Source organism: Petaurus breviceps, unplaced genomic scaffold (assembly GCF_028583685.1).
Source record: "Petaurus breviceps papuanus isolate PSGF00001 unplaced genomic scaffold, PetGlider_PUasm1.0 129, whole genome shotgun sequence".
Taxonomy (NCBI): Eukaryota; Metazoa; Chordata; class Mammalia; order Diprotodontia; family Petauridae; genus Petaurus; species Petaurus breviceps.
The window spans coordinates 6,151,679-6,174,966 of NW_027185665.1; the positions used below are offsets into that span (position 1 = coordinate 6,151,679).

A 23,288-nucleotide genomic window follows, 5' to 3' on the forward strand; every position below is an offset into this window, starting at 1 on the left:
GGGGAACTCCCTGACCTCAGATATTTGGTCTACCATTTTCAGATGCCAGGCAGGTGAAAAGAAAATGTTAGCAAGTGGTTGATGGCCTGCAACATGTAGCGACTTTACAATGTCAAGTTGATCACTGTATTGTAGAAAAACAGATTAGAAAGCAAATCCCACATAAATTTGGGATGTAATATTTGAAATCATCTGGAGTAACTGAAAAATAGGCACTTGATTTTTTTAAAAGGACAGTTAGCTTCCTCATTAACTACGTGGTATTAGAACAGTCATTTACTCGTATTTCATCTTACATTGTAGTTTCTCCGGGTATGGCTGAACAGCAGCTCACTATGTTTTCTGACTGAAAGAAATGATTGTCACTTATATTATAGTGTTTCTTAGTGATGATGCATGTTGCATTTCCTCATTTCGTTGTTACAACTATTTGTTAAATAGGTTGTGCAAATGTGATTAGTCATTTATAGATAAGAAGGCTCAGGTTCATAGAGGGTAAGTGACTTAGGTCTGGTCATGCTGTTACTCATTTACTAACCAGGGCTCCAGACTTGAACTCAGGTGCCCTCTACTCTACCAAGTTCTCTGTCACAAACATGTACAACTGGCCAGGGCATCTTGAAGTGATTTATTCCTTTTGCCCTTCCATCCCAGCTATCAGCAGAGTGATATTGGGCATCATCTGTTCTTTCAATGCAGTGGATTCCTCACAACAATCTATAAAGAATGATATTCTGCAGACTCAACTGGTGACTTAATTCCCTTTCCTGGCAATTCTTATACCTAGTTTTTTTTAGTAGATTTTTGTATAAGTAGGACAAGAGCATTGTTATTTCCTAGGGTCTAATTTTAATGCTCCCAGTTGCAATCTAATTACTTATTATGTTTTCTTTTTAAATACTTTTCCTTCTAACCATTTGAAAAGTCACCTTGATTGACTTGAAATTTGCACATGTAAGCTTAAAATGAATGCTATGAAAGCGTTATTTGTATTCTCTTAGAAAAGGATGAGGAAGAAGGGACCCCCGGGGTAGTAAGAAAGGGGTGATGGAGAGAGAATAAAAAGAGATAGCAGCAGAATACCCAGAGCATTCCCGGCAGATGTCATGGTTATTGACAAAATTTTGAAATTTTGTCAATTTATTGATACTAATGCCAGTGATATTCTGATCAGGGGCGTTGTCACCTAGTCACAGTGTGCGTTTACTAAATTTTTTTGTTTGTTTACTAAATTGTGGCGGTGATTCTAATCATTCATTATCAGTGGACATTGACCAATTTGGAATTTGACATCTTATTTTTGTGTTTATTTATATGCACTAATTGTCCCAGCTAATGCCAGGCAAGCAACTGAAAAACTGAATTGAAAGAACTGTTATTAAAATTGTACTTTACTCCCAGAAAGTACAAATCAACAAGAAATACGATAATACCTTAGAATGTTCAGCATCACAGAAATTATATTAACATTTTTTTTAAGTTATGAGAATTACATTCTGGACAGAGTAATATGAAAAAATGAATTTTTTTCTTTCCTCTCCTTTTGTACTTTTTAATAGCTCCTCACAAATATTACATTGGATTTCGGTATGTCCATCCTTTAACAGAAGAAGCAATTGAAAAGATGGAGGAAGATGGACTTGACAGGGCGATTGCTTTCACACAGTATCCACAGTACAGCTGCTCTACCACAGGTAAGGGCATCTCTTTTAAAACAGGAGACTAAATATTTCCCAGCCAAAATAGTATGATGTACCTGCAAGCCAGAATACTAAAGGCAAGGATAAATCACTTAAGATTTGGATGTAAACGAAAGAGTTCAGGTCAGCCTGTTTGAAATCTCATGGTTCATCTCTCGCTTGAGTTATTGCTTGGACTGCGGTGAATAGAGCGTAGTTAGTGATGCACCTTAGGCTGCTTTCTATAATTGTGTGTTGTTTTCTTCTTTGGTTTCCTCACATTTCCAACTCGGTGGGGAGCCAAAGACATAGTTATTTCTGTTTTCAAAGAAAAGATGCCCATGCTTGTCATTGTTTTGGATTGTGAAAGTAGTGCAGCTTCACGTTTCCTAAGCTTTCCATGTTGGGAAATCTCTAATTCATTCATTGTGGGTCACTTTTGTCTCTTACGGAGCCATCACCCAGGAGGACTGTGAAAGCTTGCATCTTGCTTCCTTGTCTGGAGGTTATCTGATTGGTTTTCTGCTCTAAAGCTGCTGGGCATAAAAAGTATAAGTTTACCCTCTGCCTTAAATAGACTCTTGCCAAGACTACATTTTAACTGTCTGCAGTGCTTTCTAAACTGTGGTTCATGACCCTGTGGGGTTGTGAAAAATTTGGCAACAGTCAAAGGTTGCTGAATGCCCAACAATCAAAAATTAATTAAAGATCAAAAGCATAATGAATCCGAGGTGTTTCTGGCAGTGATCTTGCCTATGTGCCATCACACAGCTTCACTGCAGCCTTGGTTCTGAACACACAGCACGTGCACTTTGCATTGCACATGTCCCCAGGATACGTAAGGGATGAATGCTGCCAGAAACTCCAGAAGGGGTCTCTGGTGGAAGAAGTTTAAGAGGTTCTGGCCTCTGAAGAACTAGTCACTCATTTAAAAATACCTGGATCCTCAGAAATAAATGTTAGATGAACAAATGTGTCAAATTTTAGGTTCTTTGGAAAATTTCCAACTACATTTTCTGAATATCTGATGGAATCTTGTTGGTGAATAGGTCAGATTTCATAGAGGAGTAATCTATGCTACGTTCATTCACTCAATAAACTAAACATCTGCATTTCTCTAAGAAAATTCAGCATATAGATATCCAAACTTATAAAGCAGGTAAATTTAGGTGCTGGTTATTTAAATAACAAAAGGTTTCCTTTTACAGATTTCTTTTAAATAACTACGTCTTTTAGTGCATGCACAGAAATTAATTTATACTCAGTATTTTTAGAACATTAATCACATGAAGCATGCTGCCTGTGCTTCTAAGGTGTGGGGCACTCAGAAGGTGCATTAATTCTTTTGGGCCACTTGGGTGTTGTTCACCCACAGTATCTTTTAAACGTTCATTGTTGTGGCAGAACCATAATGTCTTAATTCCTAATGTATTGATCACAAGCAGCCCTTTCAGTTATGTCTTCCCCTTCTCACGTAGTTATATCTAGTCCGCTAAATGGTGCTGATCTAAAAGAGCTAATGTAGCTATTCCCTCTTGCTCAGACTAACACACACTTGTACATTTTGTTTGAAGTGTACTTGTGGTGATAACTGCCAGATAATATTTTAGGAGAGAGTGCTCCTGCACTGGGTCTGTTAGTTTAAATTAGGTAATTCTATTCAGTGGCACCCTGCTTTCATGCATTATGCTTGCTTTTTTTGTAGGTTATTTTTCTGGCCTGAGTAAATTTTAATTAAAATATGACACTGCCATGTCTAGCATTTTCAATTGGATGCCTTCCATTTCTTGTAGTTCTTTTATTTAGAATGATCAATAGATTGGTGGTGTGAGACAGCTTAAGGTCACAGCACAAGTATCACATTAGGATTGGGAGAGAGATTCTGAAGTCCTTCAGTCTCATGTGTCTAACCCTTGGCCCCATTGCCTGTTCACTTAGGCTAAGGAAGAATCATTTTAAGGTAGGCCATACAATTTGAGGGTCAGGGGAGGAGCTTCATGTTTTCCAGCACAAATATATGGTACCAACACAGAACAATACACAAACTTCTTATTAGGGTACCTGTACATAAAGATGGACTGGTTTGACTTATTCCAGGCTTCGATGTTTCTTTTTTTTTCTGCCCTTTTTCTTAGTGAATTGACTATTCACAAATGCCGATGTGCTTTCTCAGAAAGTGCTCTCTATTTTAGGAAAATAACTAAACCTTAACAATGGTATTTTTCACTGGGAGAGACCACAAATGTGAAAGTCTGCTGTAAACAATGAAAGTCTATTGTAACTGAACATTTTTATTAATCTTCATTTCCTTGAAGTTTAATTTATGTGTATTTTGAAGTTTTTAAATGATTATAATTATACTAATTTGGTATAGCACTTATAATTACTGACCCTATAAACCTGTTATTTATTCATATGATGAAAAATTTACTAATTGCCTACCTATATGTTTTAGGTAGTAGCTTAAATGCTATTTATCGATACTATAATAAAGTTGGGAAGAAACCAAAGATGAAGTGGAGTACTATTGACAGATGGCCTACCCATCCTCTTTTCATTCAGGTAAAATGGAAGATTGTTAACATTGTTTGGAGCTTTAGTTGCTGGTGTTAACAAAGTTTTTATCTCTGCTTGCTTTGCATGACCTTCTCTTTGAGTTTTAATTCCATCAATTGTTATGTTCTGGGCGTTTTGCCTGTTAGTTTTTTTGTTTTATTATTGGGGACATGCATAGAAATAATGACATGTTTGCCCTTTTATCTTAAAAAACTTAATTAAGTCATAAATAAATTGTGAGCTCCTCCAGAGCAGGGACTCTATTTTGCCTTTCTTTGTTGCTAAGCACAATGCTGGGTACATAAGTAGGTACTTGATAAATGTTCATTAACTGACTTCCTTGTTCAGTAATATACCTGTATTTTTGTTGGTGTGGATCTTCAACATCTTTGAGTATTGTGGCCAAAAAAAGTGTATAAAATCACTGGGCCCTTATACAAAACATTTTATTATAATGATTTTTCTTCTAAAGGACATACCATGATAAAGCATGTATGTGTTGGTGATTCAGTAGATAGAGAATTCTTTACTAGTTTCCATTCTATGTTACAGATTATACACCTGACAGCAGTGAGACTTATTTAAGCCAGCCTCTTAGAATCCTTTGTGTTAGCATAACTTGCTCGACTTTATTTGCCTATGTTGCTATTGATAATTATTACCAGACACGATGCAAATGTGTTCTACTTTGTTCTGTAAATGGAAGCTATTGCCTGTTGGAAAGCTCACTAGCTTTTGGAAGAATGTCCATTTAGCACATATTTTTAAAGACTTCCTATTTAAAATCCATAACCACTAGATGGTGCTCAGCATCATTGTGAATTCGGGTCAGGATCCTTAGAGAGTGTAATATCCCTTTAGGTCATGTTGTAGGTGATGCAATAGGTTAATATAATAACACTTCATCTCTAGAAACTCCAGCTTGATGACCATTTTAAGAAGTGAAATAAAAGGAATGAGATTGATTTTAGTCACAAGGACGGTTTTATATACCTGATTTCCTGACTATGTGTAGAGGGTTCTGTTGTGTTTAGCTTGAACACGAACACGAACACGAACCCTGACTGTCTGTCTCTTCTGCCTTTGCTCTGGAGAGGTTTGTGATTTTGCAAGTAGGGGCGTTTCAAGTTAAGACAGACATGTGGTAGTAGAGCTGAAAAGAGGGATCTGTGCAGCATCTGCCTGCCCTCACTCATCTAGTGAGTAATTAGGTTTGCATTAAAATTCAGCTCTTTGAAAAGGGGGGAAGTAAAAAGATGGAAAGGTCTCTTGACTGAGGAAGTCTCTGTTCATAAAATGAAAGGGAGTTTCAGAGGCATTTGGCTGCCCTACTCCTCAGTGTCATTGAAGACTAGGGGTAGCATTTGTCTTTCTTTGTGGATTTCTTTCTTTTTGGATTGCACATATAGAAAATGCTGCCACTGGAATTTTTTAGGTGATTGGAATGGCACTTGTATTTTTCTGTTTCTTTTTAACTTTGAGCCTGGCATAGACAATCTTAAACCATGATAATGTTGTATTTACATCACTTGCTATTCCATAAATGGTGTAAAGGAGATGATTTTGAAATTCTAGTTCATAATAGATTTCATTTTTAGTATTAAGGATCATTCAGCAGAAAAGAAAAAGTAAAACAAAATCCAGCAAGCTGAATGAAATAACAGACTTAATGATAACATAAGCCAGAAAAAAAGTAAAAACCTGTTTTCTTGTTTTGTATATACCTAATTGGTTTTTACCCCAAAAATAACAAAATAAAATAATAATTTTACCTATATGTATATACATATGTATGCACATATGTGTGTGTGTGATATATACACATACACTGGCTTAATCTGATGGAGCCAATAATATTGATGCCATTTCTCAGCTCCCAAATAGAATTTGCAGAGGACTTTCTCCCTAACCCTCTGGCCACAGATATGGCTTATGTGGGCTGCCTGAGCTCTAAATACTGTGAAGGGGTTTTCTGTTTTACTGCCTGTGGCAGGTTCTGCCTTGTGATGCAAGTTTTTTAAGGAGGCACTTAATGAGCATTGAAAAGGGAGCATTAATTCTTCCAGCCTTTTGGGACATTTTTACATTGAAGCTGTAATTTACCTAATGGTGCTCAGAGGTTCTGGAAAGGGGGCTACACACCTCAGTATATATTTGGGAGTTTAACTCATGGAACATCGAACCGTGAACAGGTACATAGACTACAACAATGCACACTGTTTTGGTAAATTGGCCTTCCAACTTAAAAGATGGAACAAATAAATGATAAAAGTAAAGAAGGAAGTTGTACTTTCTTATTGAAAATTGGAATGAACACAGCTTTGTACTTGAAGTCAGGAGGCTGATACTTATTAATGACCTTGTATAAGTTGGCGGATTTCTATGCATCGTTTTCCTCTGATGTTTGTGATGGGATCAACACTAACTTCTTATAAGGAGACTGACTTTGGCCTTGAAAGATGTCATAAAAATAGAACAGCATTTTCATGCTTTTTCCTACTCTTATTTCCATCTAATGTATTTTAGTTTAATGTGATGTGCCTGAAAGCCAAACAAAGGAAGTTTTAGAAAGACCTGGTAAGCTATTTTCCTGCTAACTGAGCAAATGAGAGATCTTAAAACAACTTCTCTTCCCCATATGTGTTTCCTCTCCATCTGGAAGTGTGCCCTGTGCCTCCCGAGGGGAAGCAGACACAGAACGTACATTTTCAGTGAGGCATTAGTGAGCTTTAGAAGTTTCCCATCAAATTCCCCAGGCCCCTAAAACCGTTGTTAGCTGTTTTGATGATGAACTAAAGGAGAAAAGATGGTACCTTTGGCTGCCAAAAAGTACCTTTTTTTGGTTTAGTGTCACCCTGATCACATTTTGGTATAACTGTTTGCTTCACTTCTGCTGGCTTTCTTACATCTTTCTTTTTCCCTCTGTATTTACACAGTGCTTTGTAGACCACGTACAGAAAGAACTGGACCTGTTTCCTCCAGAGAAGAGAGGAGACGTGGTCATTCTTTTCTCTGCTCACTCACTGCCAATGTCTGTAAGTCATAAAAAGAATATGTGTAAAATCAAGGAGAAGTTTATACATAATATTGCCTCCTTTTTGTGGTTAGTGATTGTTACCTGCATTTTATAAACTTATATGATCAGCTTGCCCTTAATAGCTCCTATGTTTACGGGCAAAGGATGATATTGAAAACAGTCTTATCTGTCAGAGCGAAAATAAATTCTTTTTCACTGTCAATAACCAGATTTGTCAATGTACATCTTCCATGACTAGGGATATTCTTCATATGTAGTCATAGATAATAAAAGCACCATCCTTTGGAAATGAGAAGCATAGATCAAGGAGACTGGGAAAAAGGAAGAGGCTCCATTTCCCTTTGACCCTTTGTTGAGAGGCAGTTGAGCTTCAGGTTAGAATGCTGAGACTGGCAGAGCTGAATGGGGCGGCCAGACCTGAGCCCTTGGATTACTCCTCCTTCACTCTCAGAAGATTTGTTTCAGAAGGAGCTGTTTGTTATTCACAGAGCCCTTAGCAGCCTTCCTTTTAAAGTCACCTCTTTCCTATAATTTTCATCTCGCATGTGGTAACTAGTGGATTCTTTGCTTATCAGGACATCTTTTCTGCTTAAAAAGCAGGAGCTTCTGATTCCAGAGATTCCAGTATTCATATAGTGGACTTTGAACTCTTTGTGAAATAGAATAATTAAGGTAGTCAGACAATATGAAATATCTGTGACAAGCAAATGGTATGCTGTTAAAGCCTCGTTTTTGGAAAGAAGACCTGACACAGAGATTAGCTAACACAAATTCCATTATCTCCCATGTGTGGCTGTAGTTTGCTCTTCTTACCTGGGAATGTCATATATTATCTATCAGTTTCTCCCTAAAGGGAGAAGAAAACCCCCCAAACCTTTAAAGCATACATGTACTTTAACATGACCTCTGACCTTAATGAAGTTAGGTTGACGTTTAAAAAAACGATAGTAACAAACAGGCAGGAGGCTGGGTATGCAAGAGCTTTTAATAAGAATGAATTGTTAGGGGGCGGCTAGGTGGCATAGTGAATAGAGCACTGGCCCTGGAGTCAGGAGGACCTGGGTTCAAGTCCGGCCTCAGACACTTAACACACACACAAAAACTAGCCGTGTGACCTTGGGCAGGTCGCTTAACCCCAATTGACCTCCCCCCAAAAAAAAAGAACGAATTGTTAGCAGGTAACTGTGGCACCTTAAAGACCATGTCACCCAACCTCCTCATTTTATAGATGAGAAGATGGAGGCCAACACAGGCCAGGGGACTTGCCCTAGGTCACACAGGTAGAGTCAGGATTTAAATCTAGGTTTTCTGATTCCAAATCCAGTACTCCCCTGCTCCTCTTTAACTAATTGTATGTAAAGATAGAGTTCTGATCCTTAGTGTCATGTCATTTTTATTGAAGTGGCAGCAAAATAGAAAGAATATTAGATTGGGAATTGGAAGCCCTAGGTTCTCTGCCATTAACTAGATGACCTTGGACAAGTCACTTCATTTTTTTGGAGCTCAAAAGAGTTTCCTCTTTTTGTAGAATGAGGGGGTTGGATTAGATATTCTCTAAGGTTACTTCCATATCTGTGCATCTTAGATGTTTCTAGCTCTGGAAAGAATCATTACCTTCATTTTGGTAAGAGGAAATGGCTAGAATGTATTTTTATGGGCTGACAAGACTCTTATTGGGATGATGAATTTTTAAAAATCTGTTGATACGCACTAAAGGTCCTTTTTCAGTGCCTGTTTTACTTCTTAGCAAATTTTTATGTTTGATGTTTCTTCTTTTCTTTTCACACGTAATAGTATTGTTTTTCCAATTACATTTAAAATAATTTTCGGGGCAGCCAGGTGGCTCAGCGAGTGGGAGCACCAGCTCCAGTGTCAGGATTACCTGGGGATCAGATCCGGGCTCAGACACTTAGCACCCACCCAGAAACACCTGGCCGTGTAACCTTGAGCAAGTTACTTAACCCCTTGCTTAGGGGTGGCCAGGTGGCTCAGCAAGTAAGAGCACTGGCCCCAGTGTCGGGATGACCTGGAGATCAAATCCGGGCTCAGATACTCAGCACCACACCCAGAAATAACTGGCCGTGTAACCTTGAGCAAGTTACTTAACCCTGATTGCTTAAAAAATAATGAAAAATAAATTAAAAAAAAAAGATAATTTTCAGCATTCCTTTCTGTAAGATTTTGAGTTCCAAATTTTCCTCCTTCCCTCCCTTCTCTTGCCTCTTCCCAAGACAGCAAGCAATCTGATATTAGTAACAATGTACAATTGTGTTAAATATATTTCCACATTAGTCATGTTGTGAAAGAAGAATCAGAACAAAAAAGGAAAACCATGAGAAAGAAAAAACAAAAAAACCAACAAAAAAATGAAAATAGTCTGCTTTGCTCTGCATTCAGACTCCATAATTCCTTCTCTGGATGTGGATGGCATTTCCCGTCATGAGTCTTTCGCAGTTGTCGTAGATTATTGCTGCATTACTGAGAAGAGCTGAGCCTATCAAAGTCAGTCATCACACAGTGTTGCTGTGACTGTGTACAAAGTTCTCCTGGTTCTGCTCACTTTATGTTTGATTCTTAGACAAAGGAAAAAATTGCCTGCCTTTCATTTTTAAAATGGTCAGTAGGCACTGGAAGGAGAAGAGGCCTTTTCTTTGACATCTTGACCTGGTAAATATGGCATTACAGAAAATACGGTATAATGAGTTCAGAAAGAATAAAACTACTGAATGGTAAAGGAGAAGCCTGGAGGCAGAAGATGTTGAGGTCCATGTCACCAGTTCAGAATTGAGCATTCTGTGCTAAAAGTGTGCACAAGGAAGCCTAAAAGATGGCATATTTTCCATTTCAAAAGTATGATAAGCCCCTCCACCCCGTGGTTGTTTTTCTGCTGCCAGATTTGTTTTGGGGGCAGAGGGCAGGGGGGCTGGGCACAGGGGGGGGCTGGGCACAGTGACTTCTTGTGGGTTTTTACTGCCACCTGCCGGTCATCGGCGAGGAACCCTGTGCTCCTTTGCTCTGACAGGGAGGGCAAGTGGGACTGTGGAGAGAAGCTCCTCATGGCAGAGTCCATTTACAACAATGACCAGCATGTTTAGGAGCTCATTCTGTCTTTTGTAGGTGGAGGAGTGAGGATAGTGCACAAGAACCCTGAACTTAAACTTCTACCGTAGGGCCACAGGTTCCCAGCTCTCTTTTTTCCCAATTAATATGTTAGGTCTTCAATTCGTAATTTAAAAAGCCAAACAAACAACCCCTGAATGATGTTAGATTTTCCCTCTTCTTACATTCATGCTTCATCTCCTTCTATTTCCCTAAGGGGGTAAGCATGTTGGGGGCAGGGAGGATTGCTGGCTGGGGAAAGCAAGTTAATGGAAGTGAAACGTCAAAACCTGGTGAAGTCACTGGATGCAACAACCCTAAGGAGAAGGAGAGACAGCGAGGATATCGGCCTAGTGATCTCTTATTTACCTGTTCACAGGCTTCCTGTGGCTTTCTGGGTAGCTTTGATATTTCTGAATTCTACAAAATGGTCTGTTGGTATGAAACCATCACTGAAGCAGTTAAAAGGAAACTCAAATTGAACATTTCCAAAGATGTATAACAAACTTTGTCAGCCAGCAATATTTCTTGAACACCTGCTGTGTAAAGGGTTAAAGCATAATTATAAGATAGTCCTTGTTCTTAAGTTCATAATCTAGCTCTTTTTCTGTTGCATCATCTTTCATTCACCTTGTTCCTATCAGCTCTAAGCCTTTTTCTGTACTGCCATAAGTAAATTAGTACCTTAATTCTCATGTAATAATATACCTCTCTTCCTTCAGGTCCCTTCTTATATCACATGATTCCAAAAGATATTTGATGGACACTCACACTTCTATACCAAATTGACCTTTTCCATCCGTCTTTTCTATGGCGTACTTTTTTTTGCATATGCAATGAATGCATTTGGTAATAATTCTGATAACAGTAGAATCTTGATTATTAAGACCTTTCTGTAATTTTAAAGGAAAGAAACCAAATCCAGTTTTTCCTTAATTGTACTTTGGAGGTCACCCATGAACATCTTGCTTGACTGTTCTTCATATTATTGGTGCCTGAGAGCATAATATTTCTTAACCACAGGTAGTCAATCGAGGTGACCCTTACCCTCAAGAGGTAGGAGCCACAGTCCAAAGAGTGATGGAGAAGCTGGGGTACTCCAACCCTTATAGACTTGTCTGGCAATCCAAGGTATGTGTCAGAACCAGTAACTTAAGAGTGTAATCTTCTCTAGTGTTTTCACATTTTTAGTTCATCAACCTTTAGAGAAAGTCAATTCTCTAATCAAGTGCTAAAAATATCGATCATGACACATATATCAGCGTGTTTATAGGCTTGATCATTTTGAAATCAGATACTCACCATGGAAACACAAATAACTGTGGAGGTGACTAAGAGGGAGAAGAAAAGAAAGTGAACTAAAAACAATGTGGTTGTTGATTTAAAGGAATTTATTACTGTAGCAAAACTTCGATTCAACAAACATTTACTAAATACTTATTATAGGAAAGGTAGTGTACGAGGATTCTTGGAAAAAAAATGGTCTCTGCCCTCAGGGAGCTTACATTTTATTGGCTGTATGAATAGGATGTATGCAGGAAATAAATATGATTTGAGGAAAAATGAATGAATAAGCCAATGGGAAGGTATTTGTTAAATACTTACTATGTGCCAAGCACGGATCTAAGCACTGCAGACACAAATAGAAAGTGAGACGGTGCCTGCTCTCAAGAAGCTCGTGTTCTGGTTGGGGGGAGGTAGTACATGGAGGAAAAACAGTGTAAAGAAATGGTGAGAGCATAGGCTCCTCAGTTTAGGGCTGAAAGAGGCCCTGGGGCCATCTAGTCTGGTCTTCCTGATAGATGCTGGTACCACAGTGCCTGAGAGTTCTGGTCTAGATTCAGGAAGACCAGAATTCACACGTAGCCTTCGACACTTACTGGAGGGGTGACCTTGGGTGAGTAACCTTTCTCTGTCTCTTTAAAATTGGAATAATGATAATGTCTCCTTCACAGAGATGTTGTGAGGAAAGCCCTGGTACGTAGTAAGCACTTGATAAATGTTTGTTGCCATCCCCTTATTGCTTCACACACGTAGGAAGCGTCAGATGTGGCATTTGAGCCCCAGTACTCTGATTCCCGGTGTTTCCAGGAAGGAGGTTTTCTTTGGGCTGAATCTTGAAGGATGACAAGGATTTTGAGATGAGGAGGGAGAGCAGAGAGGGACAAGGACAGCTTTTTCAAACGTGTGGAGGTGAGAGGAGGCACATTAAGCTCAGGTAACAGCTCGTCGTTCAGTTTAGGTTCTATTACCATTTTGTTCTTATTTTTGTATTCCTAACCTTTAACACGGTGCCTTGAATTTGGTGAGGGCTAATTAATGGCACAAGGCTTGTTGAATTGAATTTTCATACAAAAACACAACAAATCCTTGAATTAACAGCACCCCCTACCATTTTTAGTTCATCACTTTCTTGTTTTCACCTCCTTCCTCTGCCTTCAGTGTTGCCATCTGTGCCTCCATGGCTAAGTATTCAGATTTCAAAACGAATGGTTCAGTGTAAGTCACATCAGAGTGTATTTATGTTGTCACTAATGTTTCATTTTCATAGGTTGGTCCAATACCATGGTTGGGTCCACAGACAGATGAAGCTATCAGAGGACTTTGTGAAAGGGGCAGAAAGAACATCCTTTTAGTTCCAATAGCATTTACCAGTGATCATATTGAAACCTTGTATGAACTAGATATTGAGTATGCTCAGAAATTAGCAAACGAGGTAAGCTTCCTGTTAACTTTCTTCACTAACGAGCATTGCTGTGTATATCTGTATTTCTGATGTTTTAAGTGTGAGTATGCATTTTTTCATATTAAAAAAAGATTGGGGCATCTAGGTGGCACAGCGAATAGAGCACCGGCCCTGGAGTCAGGAGGACCTGAGTTCAAATGCGGGCTCAGACACTTGACATACTAGCCGTGTGACTTTGGGCAAGTCACTTAACCCCAGTTGCTCTCCAATGGAAAAAAAAAAGAAAAGCACATAAAAAAAGATCACTGTCTTCAGAGGCTTGAATGATTTTTGTGTAGAAGATAGAGTGAGCTTATTTTTCTTGATTCCTAGGAGACAGGCTCTACTGGGAGGAAAAAAATAATGTCATAATAACTAGAGGTGTTAAAAAAATGAAATGAACTGTTTCACTAGATAGGGGGTTCCGTTTTATGGAAAGTGTTCAGGCAGGAGTGCTGTGACCTCGTTAGTGACATTTTAGAGGGAATTCATGATTTAGTTTGTCGTTGTCGTTTGATTGTTTTTAGTCCTGTCTGTATCTTTGTGGCCCCTTTGGAGTTTTCTTGGCAGAGATACTGGAGTGGCTTGCCATTTCCTTCTCCAGCACATTTTAGAAATAAAGGAACTGATGTAAACAGGGTTAAGTGACTTGCCCAGGGTCACACAGCTAAGTAAGTGTCAGATTTGAACTCAGGAAGATGAGTCTCCCTGAGTCCAGGTCCTGAACTCTATCTACTGCAGTACCTAGCTACCCCGATACTAGCCCACAAAAACGACCCATGTTTCAGTCAGGGATTGTCAAACTGGGTGAACTCTAGTGATCCCTAGAGACTCCTTCCAAGTCTAAGATGAGATGATTCTATGATTCTATCTGAATCCTTACCATTTCAGAATTTATTTATTTATTTTATATAAATAGATACATATTTATAGAAATATAAAGATATATAATATAATGAATATTAATATTTATTTATTTATTTAAAATAGTGATTTTAACTAGGATTGAGTTGATATCTCTCAAGAAGATATCTATTCTTCATGAAGCCCTTTCTTCATATAGTAATTTCATAGTGTAAAAATTATTGAAGGGGGAAATGCTTTAAAATCATTAATAATACTTTAAAATATAATTTGAAATCATATTAGCAAATGAAAAACATTCTTACTCATTAAAGCAGGTGACTTGATAACTATTGGACAACACCTTTTAGCTTAGTTTGAATAATCTATATATTATATGAAAACTGCACTGTTTTTAGAAAGTCAGTACTTTAGACTTTTCATTAATCTTTTCAGGCATCTTTCCATTAATCCGAGTTAGTGAGGTTTTATTGTGCTATAATTCCTTTTCTTCCTTGATGCTGTCATTTAATTTGGGACTTTTATAAAAATTTATTTTTATATTAGGTGTTACAAAGCATATGACTTTTAAAATTTTCTATGGTTTTTTATAAGTGTGGGATTAAACATAGAATCATGTCCCTAGTAATTTTCTTGACCTCTTTTATGTACTGACTTAATTAGCTATTTGCCACTGTGTTGTGATCAATCTGATTATTGAAATAACAAATACCATCATTAGCATCGTGTAATGTAAGATGGATGTGAATGTCAGTCACTATGGAGAAAAACTATAGTTCAACTGCGTTATGGGTTGAATAAGCTTTTGTGGGCTAGTTGGAGAAAACTAACCGCCATTTATAACATTGAGCCTATGGGAAAATGCATTCTACATTTATGGAGAGAGGGGCATATAGCAGTGGGAACGCACGGCACAGCCCTCCCACCACTGTGGCCAGGGAGAGGGGAACACAGCAGTTCAGGTAATGCTTCTTACTCTCAAGGACTTCCACACGGGAAGCCAGCCCCTGGTGTGGCGCCATGGGACAGCTACTTACGTGTACAGAACATTCACATACTGGAGAGCGCTACGACTGTTTGTCACCAGCTCTGTTAGAAGGCTTTGTAGGAAGGCTGTAAGGAGCCAAAATGAGGCCTGTAGAAAATTTTTCGTGTTTAACCTTATTATCCCTGTTACTAATGCACTTTATACCAAGAATTTGTTAGGGAATTTTTTTTTTTCAAAATTGAGTAATATTTCACGTCCATCTTACATTGATATTTATTATTTCAGTAATCGGATTTTCACATAAGTGGCAAATGGAATTAAATCAGTACATAAAAGGGAACAAAGAAACCATCTCACCACCATTTATAACATTGTTTATATGGTGATAGGTGTTCACAGTTTCAAGCAAGTGAAAAATGAACTTTTAAGAACGTAATCTCTCTCTAAATTGAGGACTATCTGTAGCATTGACTGATGTGAGTTTTAGCAGTTTCCCCCAACCCCACCCCATTGATGCTAGAACTGATTAATGGTGATAGAAAGGAAGGTAGCCAGAGGAAGAAAAAAGAGATTCAGGTGGCCTAGATCTTTTACAAATTGGATAATTAACTTACAAATAGACAACATTCACTGTGCTATTGTTTTGAGGTTAGATCAATCAAATTTATCAAATCTTATTTAAGATTTATTCTTAATTACTCAAGAATATGTACACAGAAAAACTCACTCAACTCTGAATTGTATTAGGTTTAGATCTAGAAAAACACTTGCTATTTAATTAGTAAATTTGCTTTTTCTTTCTGATATGTTAGAGGAAAAAAGACTTCATTATAAATTGGTTATACTCAGTTTTATGATAATATCTATAATTACTCTTAGCCAAAAGTACATTGTGTTTCTGTTTGTTATTATTGTGATACAGAAATGGGTAATCTGGAATTAATATGAAACAGGTTAATATGAAAGAAACATATCGTGGGTCTATCATCACTGAAAATTAGAATTTATATTGGTTATGAGAAGTCATTCCTCCAGGGTGCTATTGCATATTACAGTATGATGCATGCATTTTCTGGAAAAGGGAATCAGGCTAGTTGACATTGGAAACCAAAATGAGAACTGCAGTAAGTTCTTTTTTTTTTCTTTGATTTGTGAATATTTTCAGAATTCTTTTTCTTCTTTTTCCAATTGTAGTACCTATTCCTATTCTTGTACCTATTCTAGGGGAAAAATGATTTGACTACAGGCTTATGACAGGACTCGAAAGAGGTGGTGAGGCATAGTGGCTAGACAAGCAACCTCAGAGCCCTGAAGACCTGAGTTCAAATTTTATTTTGGCACATACTAACTTGGGGCAAGTCCCTAAACTCTCAGTGCTTTATCCAACTCTCCAAGATTTTAAATTTCAGAGAAAGCATGTCTATTCTTCACATGGAATTTCCTGTGCCACTGAAATTTCAAATCCTTTCCCTATCCCTTTTTGCTCATGGTATATAACTTTTATGCACTCAATTATTTCATCTCTTGTTAAGGGAAAAAACTCCTAAGTACATGGAATTTAAACTTACCTCTAAGTTGAAGAAGAGGCTGCAGTAATTATTTTTTAAGCACTTAGAACGGAAAGAGACCACCAAACCTTATCATTGTTAGAAAATTAAATGAATATATTTTAACAAGACCTGTGATAACTGAATGTGTTTGTCACATGAGAGATGAAGATAGACAGAAAGAATGACATGCAGTTACTCGTAAGACGCTGTTGGAATTGTGTGTTAGAAATCCGTGTCTGGTTTGTTATTTTTTCTGGAGGGAGAAGAATGAAGCACAGATTTAAATGAAAAAATAGTTATATTCTGAGGGTAACAAAAATGGATTAGAAACATATAATCCTTGGGAGGGATAAGAATAGCACGTAGAAATTGGAGAGGCATTTACAATAATGGGGATGAACTTTAACGTATAGCCCAGGTCCGATATTTTCAATTAACAGCTGCCTGTAGACATTTCTGAGCCAGTACTGTGGGCTGTGGTTTTTTTGCTTGCTTGTTTTGGGTTGTAGCAGATTTTTTTGAAAAGCTATAAGAAATAAAAATGTGTGTGTGTTTTTCCTTCTCGTTTGATTCAGTGCGGAGTTGAAAACATCAGAAGAACAGAATCTCTTAATGGAAATCCATTGTTCTCTAAGGTATCCGCAGTGTTGCTGCTGTCTTAGTAGAGCGGAGGGCAGAGCAATCCTCTGAGAAACTCCGACAGAATGTTGGTTTTCTCACATATTAAAACATTTTGAGTTCCCATTAATTACAAAAAATAAAAATCGAATTCCCTATACTTAATTTTTTCCCCTTTTATCCCCAATTTTCCTATTTGTGCCTTTGTGCACTTAAGGTTAATTTAAAATCTGCTTTCCAAAAAAGCCAATTATTTTAGGCTCTTGATGAGAGTATTTAATTTTTATTTATAATTATAAATTAATTAAATTAAATTTTTTTTTGTCTTCACCTTTAACCCTTGTCTTAACCTTCTTTGAGCTGAGGTTTCCTAGAAAAGGAAAGCTTTATAGCCTTTAGTTGATAGAATTTATGAATGAACTTTAAAAGAAAACCTCAAACCAAAAAACACTCTGGTGATGATGGGGCAAACACAAAAGGAAAACTAGACGGAGTGCACTTTTTCAGTTCTAGCTAATCTTTGTTTCTTATCATCTGTTTTTCAGGCACTGGCTGATTTGGTTCATTCACATATCAAATCAAATGAAATGTGCTCCAAGCAGTTAACTCTAAGCTGTCCACTCTGTGTAAATCCTGTCTGCAGGGAGACAAAATCCTTCTTCACTAATCAACAGCTGTGACACATGGTCTGTGAAGCCAGTTAGATTAGTCAGGAGAAGAACTTCCTGGGGTGACCCCACAGACACCCCAAAGACATCTCATCTGGGGGAAAAATGTTAGGAGAAGTAAAGGAACAAAATTACATTACTATGTTGACGGATCCTTTGGTACACTTTGCTTGATATTATGTAGAGAGTGATTTTGAAGATCCCTTTAGAAGGAATTCTATTTTTATGTACTTAATTTGCTGTGAACATTCACATTTTATTCTTTTAAGTATAATGACATTCTTTAAATATTGCTAGCATAATGGCCAGTTGGCTGTTTCATTTAAATAATAAACAGATAGATTTTAAAGACTTCTTGGATTCTAGAGATACACTTTTAAATACAGATTTTGGTTTCTTCACCGAAGAAATTTTACAGCAGTACAGATGCAGATATCCCTTATGGACTGTGGAGATGATTGAGACCTGTTTGCATTTCATTCATCTGTTTTTCTCTTTGTTTCATCAAAAGTGTGTCTGATTATGAAAAACCCAACTTGAAAAGAAGGCTACTCAGTGTTCTTTCTGTGACCTAGCAGGAGTACCATGTCATTGGGAATGAGTTCTGATGCCTATGACCAATGACTTGCCAGACGTTTGCCGATGAAACTGGGCTTTTTTGCATATTGCTTTTTTCATTGGTAATAGTGAAATGTGTTGATTTCTAAATCCCCTGAGATTCTGAAGTCCCTTTGGGTAAAGACTTAGAGTTGCGAATAACATAAAAATATATTATCTGTCATGCATAACTTTATGGAAATTTACAGTGGCATAAGGAATGCTCATGGTCCTTCCTGCTGGCCTCTGGGGATTTATGTTCTTGAGGGATGATGTTACTGAGAAATTTTGATAATACTTTGATTTTAAATTTTTTCCCCCAGAATGCCAGTGAGCATTTTCTATGCAAATTCTCTTCTGTCTGAGATGTTTCTCCATTCTGCATAAGTTTATTTTGAAAATTATTTTTTTAATGACAGATATGTTTTGTAACATATGTTTTGACAGATATGTTTTAATTATTTTTTAATGACAGATATGTTTTGTAAGCATGAGCTCTTAGGTGAGTTACCCCCAAATGCAGCAATGATGTCAGATAGTCAGATCTCATATGTTCTGATTTAAATGGATTAAAATTCACTGTCCACCGCATACACACTATTTTCCTTCCTTCTTTCAAAGCCTAACACTTCATGTTCTCCAAAAGAGATTTCCTCTGTTTGATTTTTAAAAAAAGTTTAGAAAGTAGGAGTATTCTTCAGAGGATTTATAGATCTTCACTATTCAGGGTTTGCTGTGTTGATAAATATTATGACATCGGTGAGGTGTCTTTGGAGGTACCTAGATGATATCGAACCAGCTTAATTCATGTTGCCTAAAATCAACATGACATAATGGAAGGAAATTACCTTCAGGCAATGAAAAAAATGCCTCCCACTTTTGTTGCCCTAGTAATAGTTCTCTTCATAACTTAGGATCCAGTGCTGTGTTGGAAGAAGTAAGACAAAAAAGAAAGAAAAGGAACAGGTGAATTTCGATCATTTGGTAAAAATGAAAAGAAATTGGCTTTTCTGCTAGGGGACTTTTTGTCCTGAGTAGAAGCACTTGATTAGGCTCTAACTGTAGGATGCTATGGCAGAACTGTTTATTGATGGCTTAGAACTTCTTTTTGAACTTTGATTTGGAATCTGGTGCTCTATGGAATTCCACATCATAAAGAATGAGAAGTATTCCCCTCATTTTACCCCCAAGAAACTGTGGTACAACTCTTTTGTAACTATAGCTACAATGTGGCCTATCCTTGTATAGAGAATTTAAAGAATAATGAGATAGTCCAGGATGGATGCAGCACCACAACCTTAGAATTCCTGCAGACAAGACCTTTACATGCTCTTCCACCCTCCACCTTTTACCTGGATACCCAGTTTATCCCTGAAACCTAGCCAGTTGATCAAGGAACCTTAGACATTAGTGTGGACCAAGATTCCTGGGGCTTATTTGGAACTAGGCCAACCTCCGGTATTAAGGAATTGGGGTGACATTTATTTGGATCTTTTCCTGTGGTATTGGATACTTTTACACGTTAATCTTGATTGCTGTTTAATTACTACTTGATAAGCCTAGTGTTTGGTAGGATCAAATTATTGATAGGTTTTTTGGGGGCCTATTAGGTAGGCTTTGAGAAGAGTGCTTGCTTAGTTGTCAACTTCAGGATTACAAACGTCTGCTCTGGGTAATTAGCACTAAAATACTTCCAGTTCTTCTTTTGTAGTACTGACTTTAAACTGATGAAGCAACTTCTTAGGAGGTTTGAAAGAGCTGTGATTATTAGGTAATTTGGCTTGCCAAAATTAGTGTAAGGCACAGAACCTCCTTAGAAGGCCCCGTATTTAATGATTATACAGTTTCACTGCCACCATCCACCTCTTTATTATTTGTTATACTGAAAGTAAACTCACTTTATAACATTTGAGAAAAACTTAGCTTTGAAAATCTTTTCTGCTTTTCGCCTTACCAAAGTATTTGCCCTCTAGAATACTGTTGTTTATTAAGTAGTTAATTAATAACAATAAATCGATAATGTCCATGTAATAAACTTCCTCTTCAATTTGTTATTAGTGTACAGCACTAAAACAAGTTAGAAACTTTACCAATTCCCAGAAGGGCATTGCCCTCTGTCCCTTCTCCACACATTTTCTGTACAGTGGTTCTTAAATACACGACTGTTATGGTAAAGGCACAAGGAAAGAAGAGAATGTTTGGCACCACATTGCTAAAGCTTTGATTTAGAGCTGACACTGTGTACCTAAAGCACCTCAAGAGTCATATTCTCCTCTTTATAGACAGAAGTCATTGATACATTATGAAAAGGAGGGGATAGTATTTGAAAGTTTTCAGTTGACTTCCCAAATACAGATTTTCCTTCTCTTCTTTTTCTGAACAAATCTGCTGATTTGTTGTCAGATGGGCCATATAGAACAAAGCTACCGTTTTTTTTGGGGGGGGGGGGGTGGGGGGTGGGGGCAAGAACTAGACTAGCGGTTCTCAAAGTGTGGGTTAGGAACCTAAGGTCAAAACTATTTTAATGACAGTACTAAATTTTAATTCCCAGTATGGTAAATATCATTAGATATAACCCACCTAAGCAAAAGCTCTTTAGTAGTGAGGGTGCTCAATAATTTTTAAGACCATAGAGTGGTCTTGAGACTTAAAAAGTTTGAGAACCACTGGTCTAGACAATGTGAGGGTTTTACACACACACACATACACACGAGTGACTTTATATGTGTGTATATATATATGTATACACATATAGTCACTCATGTATATATGTATATATACACACATATGTATATACACATATATAGCCACTTGTGTGTGTGTGTGTGTGTGTGTGTAGTTTTACAGATTTGTGTGTATCATTCAAGAAGCTGTAACTGAAATATGTAAGGTGGCTTGTGCAACTGGCTGCAGATGTGTTCAGATCAGATATTCAGGACCTGACACGTTTGAAATGTGTGAAATATTATTCAACCAAGAGGGTAGTGAGATCAGAATGCACACCAGTGAGTAGGGACAGGGGGAGACCTTCACCCACCCCAGAGTTCCGAATAACCACAGGACCCTCACAGGCAAGGGAAGCGCCTCTCTGCTCTGCTCCTCCCTCCTCCTCCCAAGGGCAGTTGCTTTGGCAGAAAGCCAGATTACTAGGGCTAAGCTGCAGCTGGGGACAGGGAAAAATCAGGAGGTGTACCTTAAAATTGAGGACATCTGGCAGCCTCAACCATCAAAATATCTGTTTGTGTGTATCTGCATGTTTGTGCCAGGAGAATTCTCCAAGAGTTCATCCTCGTCCCTTGGTAGATTGTTGGACTTGCTAAACCAAGGTCATTTTGGCATCATTCTTCCTCTGCTTCTTGTATTCAACTAATTTTCCTTTGAAAGTGTTTCCTGAAAAGCTCTGACCCTGAAGATGCATGATGGTGGTTGGGGAAAATAATTCAACTGATTTTAAGAAAACAGTTTAAATTTAGGATTCAGAACCCTCCATGAAAATTAATTTTTCAGTTTTCATCAGAAAGACATGGACTCACAAGAGCATTTTGAACGATTAAACTATAGTTTATTTTCTGTTGTTTATTCACATGACATCTGCAAATCTAAAACATAATTTTAAACACCATCTGCCCTAGGACTGCTCCGAGAGCCCAACTCTAGAACTTCCCTATAATTGCCTTGTAGTAAGAAAACGTTAGAGATCTTCAGCACTTGACTTTAAATATTTAAACCAAGGCACATAGAAATTAAGTGACTTGTCCAGATCATATATAAATAGTAGCAGAACTATAATTAGACCCCATTTGTTTTTTCTTCTATTCTAGTCACTTCCTGCTGTTCCAAAATCCCAGTCTGGGAAATCATGTTGTAGTGAGGTTTTGTGTACTTTTTTCAGTTTTATTTCATAAAATAAGTTTAAATGGAAAGATTTTGCAATAAACCAGCCAATGACATAAATCTTACTTAACAATAAGATCCAAAACCTAATTATTATTGTATTGTTATTGTTGAACTTTAGCGTTCTTTCTTTTTGAGCACTGATAGTTAAATGAAACATTTGTACCTGATTGCTTTTGTATTTCTTAGGTTTCTCTTTCTGGCACATGTATATGTGAGAGCGTATGTACTATAACAATTTTTCCCTATTTGATTGCCTTAAATGTTACTTTTCTTAAGATATCTTTGAAAATATTATTATGGTTTTATCTAATATCATTGGTCTCCATTTTTATGTCGTGTTATTGTCTATATGAATTGTATCAGTTGCCATTGAGATGGATGTTGGAATTAAAAACATTTTTTGGGAAAAGCATACCTTTTTGTTTGTCTGAGACATTTGTTTAAAAAAATGTCACTTGGTGACATTTGACATTAGAAGTTTTCCTTTCCAAACACACAGAAGCTGACCCAGAGTACCTTATGATCTGAGGACATAGTCCTCCATATCCCAGACATTCAAATGAAGTTTGGAGGAAGGAGCTGTACTTTTATGACATTAAAAACTAGAAGGACTTAGATATGCAAATTTGTGAAATGTTCCAAGGTTTTGTCTCTCCCTTCCTTGGGATCAATCAAATATTTTAAGAAATCCTGTAGTACTGATGATCAGTGTGTGTTTACACAATCCACCTCTTGATTACATGCTATCTTATTTTCTTTAGTTTTCACAAGTATATATATTTCTAAAGTACTACCCTGGTGACTCATTGCAATGGAGAGGTCACACTGGGTTCTTGAAGACCATGCCAGTAAATAGTAAGCTCTGGCAGGTCCTTCCACATGGGAAAGAGTGCGGACCTAAAGGTGGGCTGTATGTATGTAGCCAAGTTTGGAGAAGCTCATCATCTGAAGGTTGGCCACCAGTGGTTGGAATTGGGGTAGGCGTGAGCCAGAGAGCAATAGCCACTCAC

The 23,288-nt window shown here is 37.5% G+C and overlaps 1 protein-coding gene across 2 annotated transcripts in view; it reads left to right on the plus strand.

The window, feature by feature from the left end:
• LOC138173233 (ferrochelatase, mitochondrial) overlaps nt 1-22,690 on the plus strand; it is a 57,462-nt gene extending 34,772 nt beyond the window's left edge. For both annotated transcript variants that reach the window (XM_069103163.1, XM_069103174.1), the window contains exons 5-11: nt 1,560-1,694; nt 4,135-4,241; nt 7,172-7,270; nt 11,395-11,502; nt 12,923-13,087; nt 17,074-17,133; nt 17,662-22,690. In XM_069103163.1, coding sequence (XP_068959264.1) covers nt 1,560-1,694; nt 4,135-4,241; nt 7,172-7,270; nt 11,395-11,502; nt 12,923-13,087; nt 17,074-17,133; nt 17,662-17,796 — 809 coding nt within the window. In that variant the 3' untranslated portion in view covers nt 17,797-22,690. The remainder of the gene's footprint in view (nt 1-1,559; nt 1,695-4,134; nt 4,242-7,171; nt 7,271-11,394; nt 11,503-12,922; nt 13,088-17,073; nt 17,134-17,661) is intronic.
• Nucleotides 22,691-23,288: the final 598 nt, after the last annotated feature.